Source organism: Megascapheus bottae, chromosome 23, assembly GCF_031878675.1.
Source record: "Megascapheus bottae isolate mThoBot1 chromosome 23, mThoBot2.hap1, whole genome shotgun sequence".
Lineage (NCBI taxonomy): Eukaryota > Metazoa > Chordata > Mammalia > Rodentia > Geomyidae > Megascapheus > Megascapheus bottae.
In genome coordinates this window covers 7,538,095-7,554,638 of record NC_143531.1, presented here as the reverse complement: position 1 = coordinate 7,554,638, position 16,544 = coordinate 7,538,095, and the positions used below count along the sequence as shown (strand labels likewise).

The window sequence follows — 16,544 nt, the reverse complement described above, 5'->3', positions numbered from 1 at the left end:
GATCAAGGTTCAAAGCCAGCCCGAGCACAAAAGGACCTGAGACTCTTATCTCCAATTAACCTCTAGAACACAGGAAGTTAAGCTTGGCTCCAGGGTAGGGTGATAGCCTTGAGCTGAAGAGCTCAGGGACAGTGCCCAGGCCTAGTTCAAGCGCCATGACACCCCCCTCCCCCAACACACACACAAAGTTAAAAACACTTGCTATGAATAAATCAGAAAGCTCTCAGTTGTTTCAAAGCAATACAAATATTTAAAAGAATTTTTCTTGGGGTCAAATAGTGACCTTACCTGTTATCATTTAACATCTTATCTGAAAATGATTATCTGTTATCAATCTTACCAGCCCTAGTCTGTAAGAACATGCCTTTTGCAGATTTTTTTTCTTGTTTTCTGATTAAAGGGTCTGAAATTGGGCCGGGAGTTTGGCCTAGTGGTTAAAGTGCTTGCCTAGCATGCACGAAGACCCGAGTTCGATTCCTTGGTACCACATACATAGAAAAAAAGCTGGAAGTGGTGCTGAGGCTCAAGTGGTAGAGCTCTAGCCTTGAGAAAGTCCAAGGACAGTTCTCAAGCCCTGAGCTCAAGCCCAGGACTGGCAAAAAAAAAAAAAGGGTCTGAAATTCTGTAAACACTTGACTCTGCTATCACAGGCCAAGGCAGTTTATGAAGGCATATTGATATATCAGTCATAGATCTGTGGCCACATATGCCGGTTTTCATTGTAATCTTTAACATTTGTACTTTTTATTTTAAATTTTTGTAATTATTTTACATCAGTATAGTGGATTTGTTACTATTTCATCGATTTTGTTTCCAAGGATATTTTCTATCTTTTGCTGCAGTTCTTTTCCTTCTTTTTATTAAGTTTAAGTAGTTAATCTGACAAAAGGAGAGCACAAAAATCATGAAAGGTTCAAGGTCATTAGAATTTTATTTCATGATACCACCTCCAACTTGTGTCTTTAAAATTTAGCCTTGCATCACATGTGACTGCCTTGCAGCATACAGAATTCTTGGCATCAATTTAATTTTTCAGTTACTTCAAACTAATATTCTTCCAGAACCTTCCTTGAGTATACTCATTAATTTGGTTCCACCTTTCTTACCTTCAGCACCTCTCTTCTCTCTGCTGAGCCTATTTGAATACATCATTAACAGCAGAAAATGGAAGCACAAGAGTTACATACTGTTCTAAGCAAGGAATAACATCAGTAAAGGTGACTCCAGCAGTGATAGCTGCTACCATTGAATAGCTATCAACTAGTAGTCCAGACATTCTGTACCCATTATTTCAAATTCTCAGAATGTCCTCATTAAATTAGTATGTTTGTTGTAATTGTATAAACAGGGAAATAGAGGATTATGGAGAAAAGACACAATGTGCTTACCTTATCAAGACAAGCACAATAAGGGTCAAAGTGAAAGCCAGAACTAATCTCTACACTCTGAGGCCCCTATTTCCATCACGGTTTCCACTGGTTTGGTTTTAGGGTTGCAATGACAAATATATACTTCTTGTCTATACAGATATATTCTAGTAAAGGAGACAGAAATATAGGTAGATGATCGATAGATAATAGGTAGATGATAGATGATAAACATAAGATAGATGATAGAGAGATAATAGATACATAAATAGATAGATATCTTTGATTTTTGTGCCAATACTATGGATTAAACTCAGGGTCTGAGTATTCTACTTTAGCTTTTTTTGTTGAAGGCTGGCACACTGTTATTTGAGCCAAGGCACCACTTCAACGTTTTGCTGGATAATGGAAGATAGGAGTCTCACGAGGTTTCCATCCTATTCTGGTTTAAAATTGTACTCACAGATCTCAGCCTCTAGAGAAGCTAGGATTACAGCTGTAAACAACTATACAATGATTATATATAATATACATATACACACACATACATACATACATACATTCGTGGAGATACACACACACATATATCAATGTGGTTAGCAGGAATAGTAAACACAAGCTACAGGGAAGGAAAGCAAGGAAGAAACGTAAACAGCATGAACAGTCATGGTAGAAATTGCAGGGGGCACTGTTAGGAAATTTAAAACAGTTGGGGCTTTGTGTCCACTCAAGTTCACAGCATGGACGAGGATACTGCTACTCTCTGCTCAGAATTGGGTTAGACAAGAATCATCTTAGCAGCCAAGTGAAATTTCTAGGGCTTTTCATTGTTTATTGCTTTTTTTTTTTTTTTGCAGACTTTCCCCTAGAGAGAGACCATTGTTTTATGCTGCAGAAAACAAGTAGCTTGCCATTTTCACCAAGGGCAAATTGTTTGGTACTGAATCAAATGCCTGAAGGACAATCTGCCCTTGGTATTGACTTTCACCAGACATAAATACAGTACCCTCCTCTTTGTTGGATGGCAGTTCTTTTGTATATCTAATTAAAGATAATTTTTAAAAAAGAAAGAAGCACACATTGGTCAGCAGAAATCACAAATTTATTAACTCTTAAATATATCAATCAGTCATTTACCATTATGGCAAGAAATATATACAGTGTCCCATGGTAAACTGCAGTGTTTCAAAATGATAGAAGATAATAAATGTGTAATTAAACTGTGGCAGAAAGAACAAATCACAATTTCCTCATATCACGGTGGGGAAGACAAACTTGATCTATGATAATACATCAACACCACATGCTAAGTTCAAAGTGTAAAAAAAACAAAGAAGAAACAATCTACACCTATTTTCTTTTGAATTTTAAATACATGAATTGCCTCACAGAAAGGTGAATGAAATTATAAAGGGAAAAAGGAGGCCATTACTTTTTTTTCACAGATCTCATTGGCAGGTTAACATGGCTCAATATGTTTACTGTATATATTCATTTTAAATATATATTGTTTTAAATTCATGTAATAATTATCAGAAAAGCTTCAACCCAGCTACATACATCCACTAGCAACAATATTTAATGTGATAAGTAATTAACAGAGAAAGGGAATTGGACAAAAAGGTTGGGTTGGATTTTTTTTGTTGTTTTTTTAAATATTTATTTATCTATTTATTTTTGCTTCTGCTTTAAAAATAGGTTTCTTAGGAGTATTGGATGATTATGGATAACGTAATTGGTATGGAGGATTCCATGCACTATAAAGTATTGCCAGGAAGAAGTAAAGCCTCATAGGAAATTCAATCAACAAAGAAAAAAAATGAGAAAGAAGCATAGGAAAAAAATTGGGGACAGTTCCCTTTTCTTTTTTTTTTTGAAACCGGAAAAAAAGTTAATTCCTTGGAGGAAAATAATGATACTCTGACTTAAGAGAGAAGAGGAAAACCAGAAGAAATTAAAAAAAAAAAAACAACAAACAACCCAAGCCATAAAGTTTAAAACATATACAAAAACAGAAAACATTGCTAAGCACTCTAACTTTAGAAAAGTAGCTTAGTAATAAGCAGGGGGTGGGGATGGGGAGCAGGCTCCTGTTCCATAAGGTAGAAGAGAGCTTTTGCATAAAACTCTTCATCTGCTCTTTGCTTGGGTTTCGGGCATTTGCCACAGGGAAGATCATTCCTCATTTACAGCAGAGATTTCCTTGCTCTTATTGAAATTGCAACAATACAAATAGCTCCAACATGGTTAGGATATCTAGGGCCAACTCGGAGTTTAAGCAGAACTGAAAAAATTATATATGTGTATATATATTTAAAATCCTCTTAACATTGTTGTGGGCCTTGAAGTTGATCAAAAATGCTAGTTCACCTCTCTGCAAAAGATCTCCATGTCTATTGTATTTTCATTGCACATATTTCACTTCTATTCTGTTCTTACACTACCAGCCAAACACAGAAAGAAGTATTAAAGAATGGGAGGGGGGAAAAAACAAAAGAAATATTTAAAAAGCAAACAAAAGTAGTGAACAAATAGCATAAATGAAGAAAAAAATGTGTAAAGGGTGTGTGTGCATAGGGGCTGAACCTTAATGAATTCACTTTAGTGAATTCAGCAAAACAAGTGTGGCTGCCCTGAAATGATCAAACTTGTAAATGATGTTTCCCAGTTTACACAGTTTGACTAAAACAACATGGCTTCGATAACATCTCACCAAGACATTCTTCCTTCTACATTCATATGCTCACATTTCAAGCCCACTTTAATTGTTCAACACTGAAACATTCACAGAAGAATCATCCATTTTAACAAGGCTTTCATTAGGAAACTGAAGGTGTGTGTGTGTGTGTGTGTGTGTGTGTGTGTGTTGCCATGAAGAAAAAAGAAAGGAAGAAAAACCAAAACAGATTAACAGCAAAGAATTTTTAAAAATGTTGTTTTTACATTTCTCTTATGAACTGTCATTCAGAAAACATCATTAAGTCTGTTAAATCTTGGCATACACAAAGAAAGTTGATGAATGGGTTGCACTTGGAATATTGTGGACTTTTTGTTGGTATTGTCTGACCTCCCCCCATTGTTTGCCAACGGTAATTAAAGTTGCTTTGGACATCCCAGCCTGGTAGTTGAAGTGTAAACAACATATAGGAAGGAATAGATGAGAGGGTGATGAGCACGTAGGCATTCCACATAGGACCTTCACAACTTCATGCACTCCGAATCATGCATGAAGAGAAGGAGAGGACAGCCCAGGCTTACTCTCCAGGTGCCTTGAGAATAGACAATGCAGAAGTGGCACTGTTGATCATTAGCTGAAAGAAGAAAGGAGAGCAGAAATAACTTACACGGTTTGGCAAAACACCCACCAAACTGCTTTTCCACAGATGGAACAAAGCTATGCTTTTCTATAACTCAGCTGAAGGTTAGACTGGAAACAATAGGCCATAAGAGCTTTTAACTTGAGAGCATTAAGAGATAAAATGCAGGATGTTTAACAGAGACAGTCCTTAAATAGGCAATCGGTATGTCTTTATATTTGTTCACACAGAGCTGAATTAAAAACAGAGACAAGGACAACAGCATTTATCACATCACTGTAAATATAAGCTCTGAGCATTCATAGTTATTGGACAAAATTAATAAATTAATAGTATTTGGTTGAAACAGACTCATTGGTGAAATTTATCTGGAGCTGTTTCTTATTCTTAGACTCCTTGGAGAAAATCAATCTTGAAATCAATTCAGCAAGAACTATAGCCTACAAAGTAGAGAAAAGCAAGCTTATTTTTATTTAATTCTGTAAAGCAACAGCTGAGAGAATTTATTTCTTAAAGGCTTGATAAAGTTCATCTTTTCATGTAACTATTTATACCTTTATTCTGTCAGTCTTCGGGCTTGAAATCAGGGCCTAGCCACTGTCTCTGAGCTTCTTTGTGCTCAAGGATTCCACTCTACCGCTTGAGCCACAGCACCACTTCCAGCTTTTTCTAAGTAGTTTACTGGCAATAAGGGTTTCATGAACTTCCCTGCCTGTGCTGGCTTTGAACCACAATCCTCAGCTCTTATCCTTCTGAGTTGCTAGTATTTACAAGCATGAGCTACCAGTGCCTGGTTTACAAATCATCTTTGAGTGCAGATAATATCTTCAAACAGTGCCATCGGCCTCTTGACCCATCATTGTAAGCATGAACTTTGTCACAATCAACTTTCAGTTATCCTTTGGAAGCACTTAACTTTGGACATTTTAAAGTTTTACTTGATCCTCTTGTGACCTGTTATCATAGACAACCATCACACATTCACAGCACATATTATACTCATTCACATACTGACCATAGCAAATTGCTTGTAGCAGTGGCAACTTCTGAAGAAAAAAAAAGAGTTAAGACACCAATGGGCTCTAAAATTTTATATAACTTAGTCTGGAAAATTGAAAGTCATCTGTGCTGAACCAGACATACATAACCAACTGCTGATGTGAGAATTCATACAATCCAAATATCAAGCAAAGGTGCATCTCACTGTTTATGACCTCTCAAGTAAGGGTTATGTGCCAAAATGGTGCTCACTATTAGACGTCTGGGCTCATGCAAAATTGCACTGGATTTTCAAAGACCTGGCAGGTATGTCATTGAGTACAATGCAGTGTGACTAGCTTTCAAAGGGAAGAGAAACAACCATGCAGCTTTTCAGTCCATAGCTCCAATCACCAAGTAGCACAGAGCAGGACATTACTTACAAGACCCAATGTGAATGGTTTGCAGGCCTTAGATGTTTTGCCATAAAGGGGTGCCTCCAGAGAAGTTTTCTCTCCCATTTGGAATACACAGTGGCCTATTAAAAAAAGCCCATTTAAGCCATCTGGCATAAAAGGAAGTTGTCTTAAATAGGCTCTATCCCATTAAAACTTCCCGGAATAACAAAGAGAACCCAGCCCCATGATACTGTATACATGTAATTCGACCTCTTATGAATTGGCAATTTGTGCCCATGCCTCTTTGGGGGGTAAAAACAATGCAGATACACACAAGCATTGGTGTCTTCATTTTCTTCATACTCCCTTCATGTTTTCCTCTTGATAACAGTACTCTTGACTGGGGAATAAATTTTAGTCTATTTTGGGGTCTTTTGTTGACCCACATTGCAGAAATCCAACAACACTGTATGATTATTAAGGCTAGAGAAAAGGCCCCTGAAAGTCACTGTGGCTGATAAAAACAGAATCCTGCTGAGAAATGACAGATTATGCCAGGCGTCAATAATTTACACCTGTCGTCCCAGCTTCTCAGAAGCCTGAGATCTGAGGATCATGGCTGAAAGTCAGCCTGGGCAGGAAAGATTGGGCAGACAAGATAAGACTCATATCTCAAAAAAAAAAATATTTTTGTTAAAAGCCAGATGTGGAGCTATGGTTCAAGAGGTAGAGCACCAGCCTTGAGAGAAAAAGTGAAGGGATGTGCCCATTCTCCAAGTTCAAGCCCCAGTATGGGAACAAAAATAGAAAGAAAGAAAGAAAGAAAAAAAAGAAAGAAAGAAAGAAAGAAAGAAAGAAAGAAAGAAAGAGAGAGAGAGAGAGAAAGAAAGAAAGAGAAAGAAAGAAAGAAAGGAAAAGGAAAAGAGAGACAAAAAAGGAAAAGAGAGACAAAAGACAATAGGAAAAAAAAAGTAAGGAAAGCAAAAAGATCCAGATTCTGATGAGGAATTCTGAAAGAGATAAGTAGTGGGCAATGGTCTTCCAACTGATTCTAAATTCTGCTCCTTGCTTCCTTTTTCCCAACAATCAATCTTTCTCCCCATGATGTTCTTTTAGCTTGGACAGTCTCCCTTTGTTCTATCTTTTCATGTCTTCAAATGTCTCTTGTCATGGGAGCTTTCACTCAGAATTCTACTTTATAGTCAAAGTATATATCCCTACTGTTATAAACAGTGAGCCAGGTTAATTCATTCCACCTCTCTACCAGGGAGTTGATTATAAATTTCATTTTATAGTTCTTTTGTGGTGGCAGTGACTAGTTGCATTCTAAACTGCATGCATGCTCCTTCAGGGTACTGTCTTTGATCTCACACTGTATCTGGCAAAGGGGAAGCACCTAGATTGCAATAAGTGCTATCATGATTATTGACTGAGTTAAAGTAGCCAGATGATACTTTCCCACCTGGACTTTTACATACTGTCTTTCACATTTTCCCTCACAGCAGTACCTAAGCCCCGGTATAGGATACATTGGCCATACTGAAAATTCTCCTTTCTGCTTCTCCTTACCCTCTTCCCCTACCAATTGTGAAAATGGAGTCATAGCCAGACACTGACGGCTCATGCCTTTCATCCTAGCTACTCAGGAGGGTGAGATGTGAAGATCCTGGTTTAAAGCCAGCCAGGGAAGAAAAGCCTGTGAAATTATCTCCAGCAAAAAGCCAGAAGTGGGGCTGTGGTTCAAGTGGTAGAGCACCAGCTTGAGTGGAAAAAAGCTAAGGGACAGTGCCCAGACCCTGTGTTCAAGCTTCAGTATGGGCGCAATAAAAAAATAAGAAACAAAATGAAGTCATAAATATTAGGGCTGAGCATAGGAATTCACCCAGTTTAGCCCTATGATAAGTTACCTATGATAGGGTAACTTCTACTTCTTATCTAAAACTATCTTGCAAGGCCTGTATCAGCCTGCAACTCACAAAGACTTCCATTAATGTAACCCGCCACTATCAGTAAATGTCACATATTGAGAAGGCTCTGATCACAGGTACATGAACAAGGAAGGCGGCAGGCTGGACTTACTTGATGGGGACCGTGGGTGACCCAGAACGGTGGAAATGGACATTCTGCCACTTCCCATCCCGGCGATGCCAGACACGGGTCTCCTCGGACTGCATTGTCTTTGGCATCCCACTGCCATCCATGTACTGCGTGAGCCTGATGTATGCAATGCAGGCTGCATCGTCTCCCACCAGGTGGACGTGAGGGTTCAAGATGATCGTGTGGATTGGTTTGTTGCTTTTGGACAAAGCTAAATGAGAACACCATGAAAAGAAAAGGAAAAAAACAATTACTTTCTGTGTAAACTGAAAATCAGTCCTCAGTTCCCTTGAGATGGCTTGAATGGAAGACCACTCCTGCTTTGCTTAGGTGTGACTCCTGACATTTTAATGAATGGCCCACTGGGAAATTTGCCATGATAGCTGCTGGTGGTTTTGTGAATGAAGAAGAGGAGGGGAAGGAAATAATGTTTGTTGGACATGGGCTGGCCAATTTGTTTCTGTTGTCATCCACTGTGTGTGTGTGTGTGTGTGTATGCGTGTGCATGTGCACATGTGAGCGCGCAAACACGCATATACACATACTGGGTACCAGAATTTGAACTCAGGGATTGGGCAATATCCCTTCGCTTTTTTTTTTTTTTTTTTGCTCCAGGCTCATTCTCTTCCATTTGAGCCATATCTCTAACTTTTGGGTTTTTTTGAGGGGGGGACAGGGAGGCATGGTTAATTGGAGAGAAGAGTCTCATGGACTTTTCTGCCTGGGCTATCTTTGATCCTTGGATCTTAGTCTTCTGAGTAGCTAGATTACATGAACTACCAGTGCCCAGCTCTGTTCATCTATTTGTGACCCTACAGTACTGACCACACAGCCTGATTCTAGCCCTCTAGTTTTCTTTTGACTAGATGGTCTTCATCAGGCTGCAGACATGTGTTTGGAGAGTAGTACCCTGTTAGAATTAAGTGACTAAAAGATGGGAGGATTTAGTGTCCATTACTCATTGACAGGGCTGAACAGAATGGATGGAACTGCTCCTGCTGTTACTCAAGCATGCTTCTACTTCTCAGATATAACTCTTCAATTATAAAAGATATTGTGACCATCAAATAAGAATCCATCGCATATACCACAAAACTAAGAAAAGCAAGGGAAGGAGGGTAGGTTGAAAGCGGGGTGGCGGGCAGGGGGTAAGAATGTTGGAGATGGTGACACTAATCAAGATGCATTGTATTGTATTCATTAACTGCTTTGCAACTACTTGAAGATAATAAAACATTTAAAAAGTTTTAAAATGCAGCAGTGGTACTCGCTGGACATGTTGAAATGAACTATATGCAACTTGTAGGTGGGGTGGGAGAGAGAAACTGGGAGAGAGGGTCAGAAAGTGTGACATTGTTCAAAAGGAAATGTACTTAACCTGACTACTGTAACTATAACCTTTCTGTTTAATAAAGAAGTTTTTTTAAGAAAACATAAAAATAAAATTGTAAAAGATGGGCCATAATGAAAAATATATATTTAAGAATATGTATTTATACAATGTCATGGTATAATTATGCTGAAATAGGTTAAAACGCAAATGACATTTTTGGGTTTTTTTGATTGGTCGTGGTGCTTGAACTCTGGGCCTGAGCACTGTGCCTGAGCTCTTTGACTCAAGGCTAGCACTTTACCACTTGAGCCACAACTCCACTTCTAGTTGTCTAGTAGTTAATTGGAGTTGAGACCCTCATGGACTTTGGTGCCTGGGCTGGCTTTGAACCGCAAACCTCAGATTTCATCATCCTGAGTAGCTAGGATTATAGGCATGAGTCACCAGTACCTGGCTTAATCAATTTTTTTTTGTTACTATAGATGAGATGTAATAGTTGAGTGTCAACGGAGGTACTAGGACATGAAACATCAGAGTGCTGGAATTCAGAAAGGCTGTAAACATTTACTGAACCTTTGTGAATGGGAATTTATCACTTAATCTTTTCAGCTTGTTTGTCTGTAAATGCCTAGTGTATATAAAAAAGTGTAATTTTGTTCAGTACATCTTAACTTAAAAATCAGTGCCAAGGCAGATATTCTTGTTAACACTTAGTCACCAGAGTGACTTCATTATCGTGTTATTATTCCTATGATATCTCACTGTGGAAAGACTGAATTCACTTCGTGCATAATTCACTTTTATGCATGTATCTATATAATGTATGGTCCAATTATGTTATTGGGTTAAGGAAAGAATAAAGGAAATTATGGTTTACATTATTCTTGATGACCTGTGCGATTTCTACAGTACACTTGGCTTTGTCAGATTTTAAAATGCATCCTGTGAGATCCCTGAAGCACTTGCAATATGAATGGAAGTTTCTTTTTCTTTCATTACTCTCCTTTTTTTCCATTTACTTTGAAAATAAATACCAAATATGCCATGTTGAATAGTGTACTGTGCATTTTTTTGGAAAAAAATTTATATTAGTAGTTCTGTGAAAACATGAAATGATAAATTTTTGTAGCATTTTATAGATTACATTATACATTCATTGGGATTTAATGAATGTATTTAGTCAATATTACTTTTTATACAGCACAATTACTTTTCAAAACAAAACAACATACATTTTAGTTGGAGATATTTGCCTATATGTGTACAGCAATGTATACATTTATAATCTATCTATCTATCACCTTAATATCAAGGACCCAAAAATCTCTAATGCTGTCTGAAGGCAAAAAATTTCATGAAAGGGAAGGTAAGGGAAAAATAAGATGAGTGAGGGAATGAGGAGAAGGAAAGTGGGAGAAAAACATGGAAAGGAGTAACAATATTCAAGAAGTAATTGTACATCACCACAGCAATACAATAAAATTTTTTGAAAAGATAAAAAAATCATGGCAAAAAAGAGTCAAAGAGTATGGAGATATGAGTGACATGGGCAGAACAAATGGAGAGGTTAGGTTATACAAGGTTTGGGATCAAGGTACCATTTTCAAAGTAGAATCGGTGAAAATCCATTCCTTCCACTAAGTTCCCCAAAGCTTCCGGTTCAAAGGCAGTGAGGCCTGGATCACAGATTTTTCTATAGGAAGAAAAATAATCAGTAAAAAAAAATGTGCCTGATAAGTTTTGTTGTTTCACACGTAAGAATTCATATTCATCCATCTTCTAAACGAAGGAATCCCTAAATAACACCTAAAAATCTCACCCATATATTTTCTGTCATAGAATACAGCAAGTTGGGTCAACAATAGTTTCCAGAAAAACATTTTGCAAAGACCTTTGATAGGAACAAAACATATTCCAAGGAGGAGAGTGGCTCATTTATGAAATTTGTAATTTTCAGTTTTCAAGAGGAATTCTACAAGTTTCCCTAACTTTTATCATTCCAGAAATAATTTCTAAACATTCCAATATTCTCCTAATTGAAGTCTAAGACATCCTCCAAGTTTTATAGAGTCTTTTCAAGTTCCAGAATTGGGTATTACTAGAACAATGTTTGATGAACATACTTTCTAACAATATTATCATTGACTGGAAAGAATGCATCACATCTCCTGTCTCAATGGCTATTAAGATTCATTGTACTTTCAGAATAAAATTAATGTGTGTGTGTTGGGGGGGGTGTTTAAATGCACATAATGGTTTTCCTTATAATCTCAGCAGTGTAACTCAATAAAGGGATAAATAGTCTAAGTACTCAGAGAAAGCCCTTGGGCTTCCCTTAGGGAAATGTATTTAATAAGGAACTGTTGAATTACTTACTGCATAACAGTTATTCTTCCAAACAAGCATTTATAACACACATTAATTAATATTAAAATAAAAGTTGGGGCAAAGTAGTCAAATATGAGAAAACAATCCCTAGTAAAGATTTGAGAGAGAATGCAAATTTGAGCTGGGATTTTATGAATGAGAATAGATGGAATGTAGAGGGCAGCTGGAAAGTATCTGTGAGAATCTACTGGCTATGTATTGGAGGCTGTTATTGGTCCTCCAATATGGAGCTCATGGAATGCTAAGCCCAATGGAAACAAGGTGGAAAGGAAACCCTATTAGGAATGACCCAGGAAGGTTTTACAGAGAGTATAACCAAACCTGGATTTGGAGAATTGGAGAGAATTTTTAAATTAGAGAAAATATTACACATCAAAGGATTTGGGCTTGTTCATTTTTTCCAAAGGGCAATACTATGCATGGGGCAATTTCTGGTATTTATTTATACAGATATTTCTGTTTAGGTAGCAAAGTTTATTGTTCCTTTTTTTTCCCTTGTTATTTTCTTTTGCTCTTTTGTGGTACTGATGTTTGAATTCAGTCTTACTTATGCTAGACAAGTGCTTTTAGTTGATTTTCAGATGGGATATTTTGTTTTTGTTTTTGTTTTTTTGCACAGTTCAGATCTCAAACCACAGTCCCCTGTGCTTTCTCTGGAGCTGAGATTACAGCTATAAACTATAAAGCCTGGCATATTTTTAAATCGGTAATGTTTTGCCTACAATGTACTTGAAATAAGATTTTTCTGAAATATGATTTCCACTTTCTAGGTCTTTGGAATTAGAAGCATACACTACCATGTCTGACACAAAATTTCTTAACTATTCAATTCAATAGGAAAACATATCTTCAAAGTTTATCTTGTTGTTTTCAAAAAGTGCAGCACTAGTCACACAATATGGAGCAGAGATGAAGAACAATTTTAGCACAGAAAATCACAGCAATTATCCTTTGTAGTTACAAAGCCTTAAACACAGGGGCGGGAGTGAGATTATAAATTTTGTCTCAGGTTCTCTGCTGGACTTAAATCAAATATATATAATCTCTTCTTAAGGAGCAAAATAGGAATATTGTTCCTATAGTAACATGAATTTATTTTTTCCTGCAGCTATTATTTTCTCTACAAATATGAATTTGGTTTGTTAGAATTTCTGAATCAAAATTTCTACTTCACAGCAACTCCGGTATCATCTGGAATCACTGCGTTATGATGCATCTTTATCCAAGTTTCAAAAGAGACAATAGAGTTAATGCTTGTTAAAGCTTTGCTTCCCCCCTCCGTCCCTTGCTTCCTCCCTCTCTCCTTTCCCCCCTCTCTCTCTCATTTGTCTGCCTATCTACCTATCCATCCATTCATCCATCAACATACATCCATCTTTCCATCCATCTTTTCTTCCATCATCTACAGTCCATAATAAGCTTTGTATTTAAAAAGGTTCACAGATTTTTAGATGTGCCTGAATGTATGTGTCTGTGCATATGTGTGCACATTCTGTGAACAAGTGTTTTATGGACCTGCTGAGAGAGTTATACATAGTCCCATTTAAAAACCTTCCAATTGGAAGTCTTATTGAATTATCCTTGGGCCTGAAAGTACAATTTCAATAGGCAAAATGAATAAAGAGGCAATGTGCCTCCAATGTGATGTATTATTTAACATATTTACTTTGTCTGGCAATGTAGAAAACATTCTAGTTTTTCCTGGTTATGACTGCTCTCTCTCCATGAACCAAAAATCAACCAAGTGTGACTTTTTCCCATTCAATAGCTACAGTCTATTTCAAAAGAATTGTCTGTCTGTGTGTGTATGTATGTATGTATGTATGTATGTATGTATGTATGTATGTATATATTTCGGGTTCTAGGGCTTGACCTCAGGGCTGTCCTTGAGCTTCTTTTGCTCAGTGCTAGTGCTCTACCAACTAAGCCACAGAAGAAAAAGAAATTTAAGAGTATTTTATTCTTTATGGACCTAACAAGGTTCTACCAACAGAAAGAATAAAGCACATTCTATGGTACAATGCTTACAGTAAATACTGATGAGTGGGACTAGAGGACTAAAGCAAATTAAATCTATATGAAAGCTTTCTGACATCCATTCTTGATTCCAGCAGCATCGGAAAGCCTTCACCTGCTCCTGCTCTGTCTTTCTGGGAGGAAGAGCATGGTCACAGCAGCTTCTGCCCCTCTGGTTGTAAGGTGATGCTTTTGCACTCAAGTTTTACACAGTATTGAGGTGGTGGGTGTTAGTATGCTTCCTTAACATTTACTTGTTCTGTTTCCTATTCTCTTCACTGTTACTCCACAGTCTTTAACTATTTCTCTACTTTTCAATCTTTTCCATCCAATATGGAAAGGTTATCTTTTGACACATTTTACAAATTTCTTTTGTTGTTGTTGTTGTTGTTGTTGTTGTTGTTGTTGTTGTTGTGGGGCTTGAACTCTGGGCCTGGGCCCTGAGATCTGCAGCTCAAAGCTACCACTATTTCTGGTTTTCTAGTGCTTAACTGGAGATAAGAGTCTCAGGTCCTACATGTGAAAGGGTATCAATGTTTGTGAAGTACTGTGCCTTCTATCTGGTGAATAGAATGTAACCCTTCTATTAATTACAATAAAAAATATATGAAAAAGAGTCTCAGGTCCTTTTGTGCTCCTGGGTTGGCTTTGAACCTTGATCCTCAGATCTCAGCCTCCTGAGTAGCTAGGATTACAGGTGTGAGCCACCATGCTCGGCCCTAAAAACACTTTTCTAAGAAGAGACCAAAATCATTGATTTTCTTTTCTTTTTTTGCATTTAACTGTTTCACTGAAGTGAAAGTAAATTTGTTTATGGGGTTAGGAGAAGGCACGGACTGATTTATATCCTTAGATTCCTAAGTAGGTAACTCTCTGACTCATATACTCTTCTTTTCTTGAAATAAGTCTTTGTACCTAACTTATATTGAATACTTTCTGCTTAAAGCAAAGCAATTTCTATGGTAATCTTATGTACTACATAACTTCTGATCCAGGAGTTTATAATCTTTAAGCATTAAAATTGTTCTTTTTTTCTCTTTAATTGAGGGAAAAAGAAAGAACAAAGAATATAATTCCTTTTAGGAGACAAGCACAATGAAGCCATAGAAATAACGCTGAGCTGCCCTGATTGAAGACAGAAGCTAGCTGAAGTCACCATCCTTCTTTCTCTGTCCCTGCCTCTCAATGGAACTACAGAAGAAAACATATCATAGACCAAGTTGTGTTGTTTGAAAAGGTATTTTTCTGTTTTAATATCTTTGCCCTTTTGAATCTCCTTGCTTTCTTGCATATGGAGCTACAAAGACATTTCATTTATAAAGACACCCTCTAATCCTTGGATCAAAAGTTGGATCATCTTATCTCTCTCTTTCTGAAATTTTCCTTCCTTCCTTCCTTTCTTCCTTCCTTTTTCCCCCTTCTTTCCTTCCTTCTTTCTTTCTTTTTGTTTAGTACTTTTCCTGGCTAGCTGGCTTCACAACATGATCCTCAATTCTCAGCTTCTTAAGTAGCTAGAGTTACAGATGTGAACCACTGGCTCTCTGAAATCTTAAATCACTTATTTTTCTCTTTTGAGCCCTTTTGCCATTTATGTTGACAAATGTTGCCACATAAAATCAAATCATTTAAAATTAAACGAAGTATTAAATTATAAATAACCTTAAATATAAAATTTAGGGGAATTATTAGGGTCAAATATAAAGTAGCGTTATTCTTGACTTCAGAAGAATTCACTTGTATAGAAATTATATTTTTCCCATGTGTATGAAAGCAAAGTAAATGTGCCTATACTCACGTGTAAGCTTCAAAGTCCCCGTTGTTGATAGCTTCGATCAGTTGTTCAGTGACTTTGATAATCTCCTGCTTTCGTGCTAAAAGCAAAGATGCAACATTGGGTGCAAACAAAGGAAAAACATTGAATAAAATATAATTAACAAAATTGCACATGAAATATAACTCTATAACATAGCTGCTTTTCTTAAGTAGCATAGAACCATAATATCCATTCATCATGGGCTGTGGGTTGCTATTCTTTCTACTGTGCAAGCTTCAGGCTCAGAGTGCATGAACCAGCCTCATCTGCCACTTCAGACTCTTGAAAACACACATTCCAAGGTCTTACCCCAGAACATCACATTTGGAACCTGTGTGTGTGTGTGTGTGTGTGTGTGTGTGTGTGTGTGTGTGTGTGTGTGTGCATGCCAGTCTTGGGTCTTGAAGTCAAGGCTTAGAAGCTATCTCTAAGCTTTTCTGCTCACGACTGATAAACTTTACCACTTGAGCCACGTCTCTACTTCTCCTTGTTTGACTATAATTGTTTCATGGGCTTTTCCTGCGTGGCCTAGTTTTGAACCATGATCCTCAGATTTCAGCCTCTTGAGTAGCTGGGATTATAGGCTTGAGCCACTGATGCCCAGCAGAAACCACATTTTTTTTTAAAGATTAACTAATCAATTAATCAAAAAATTTTGTGCTAGTGCTGGGGCTTGAATTGCTTGACTTCACCCCCCCCCCATCAAGGCTGAGCCAAAGCTCACCTTTCAACTTTCCAGGACCTGCATTTGAATAGGGCTCTAACCTCTGGGAGTCACCATTATTCCTTGCCAATTAGAAAACACTAGTCACTGTGAAAATCAAATAAATTTACCTC

The 16,544-nt window shown here is 37.3% G+C and overlaps 1 protein-coding gene across 9 annotated transcripts in view; it reads right to left on the bottom strand.

Moving 5' to 3' along the window:
• Nucleotides 1-2,451: 2,451 nt before the first annotated feature.
• Camk2d (calcium/calmodulin dependent protein kinase II delta) overlaps nucleotides 2,452-16,544 on the bottom strand; it is a 250,729-nt gene continuing 236,636 nt past the window's right edge. For 8 of the 9 annotated variants that reach the window (XM_090356660.1, XM_090356666.1, XM_090356668.1 and 5 more), the window contains 5 exons: nucleotides 15,690-15,765; nucleotides 11,089-11,183; nucleotides 8,140-8,368; nucleotides 6,106-6,200; nucleotides 2,452-4,678 (listed from right to left, as the gene is read on the bottom strand). In XM_090356660.1, coding sequence (XP_090212786.1) covers nucleotides 6,134-6,200; nucleotides 8,140-8,368; nucleotides 11,089-11,183; nucleotides 15,690-15,765 — 467 coding nt within the window. In that variant the 3' untranslated portion in view covers nucleotides 2,452-4,678; nucleotides 6,106-6,133. The remainder of the gene's footprint in view (nucleotides 4,679-6,105; nucleotides 6,201-8,139; nucleotides 8,369-11,088; nucleotides 11,184-15,689; nucleotides 15,766-16,544) is intronic. The other variant, XM_090356664.1, reaches the window with a different exon arrangement.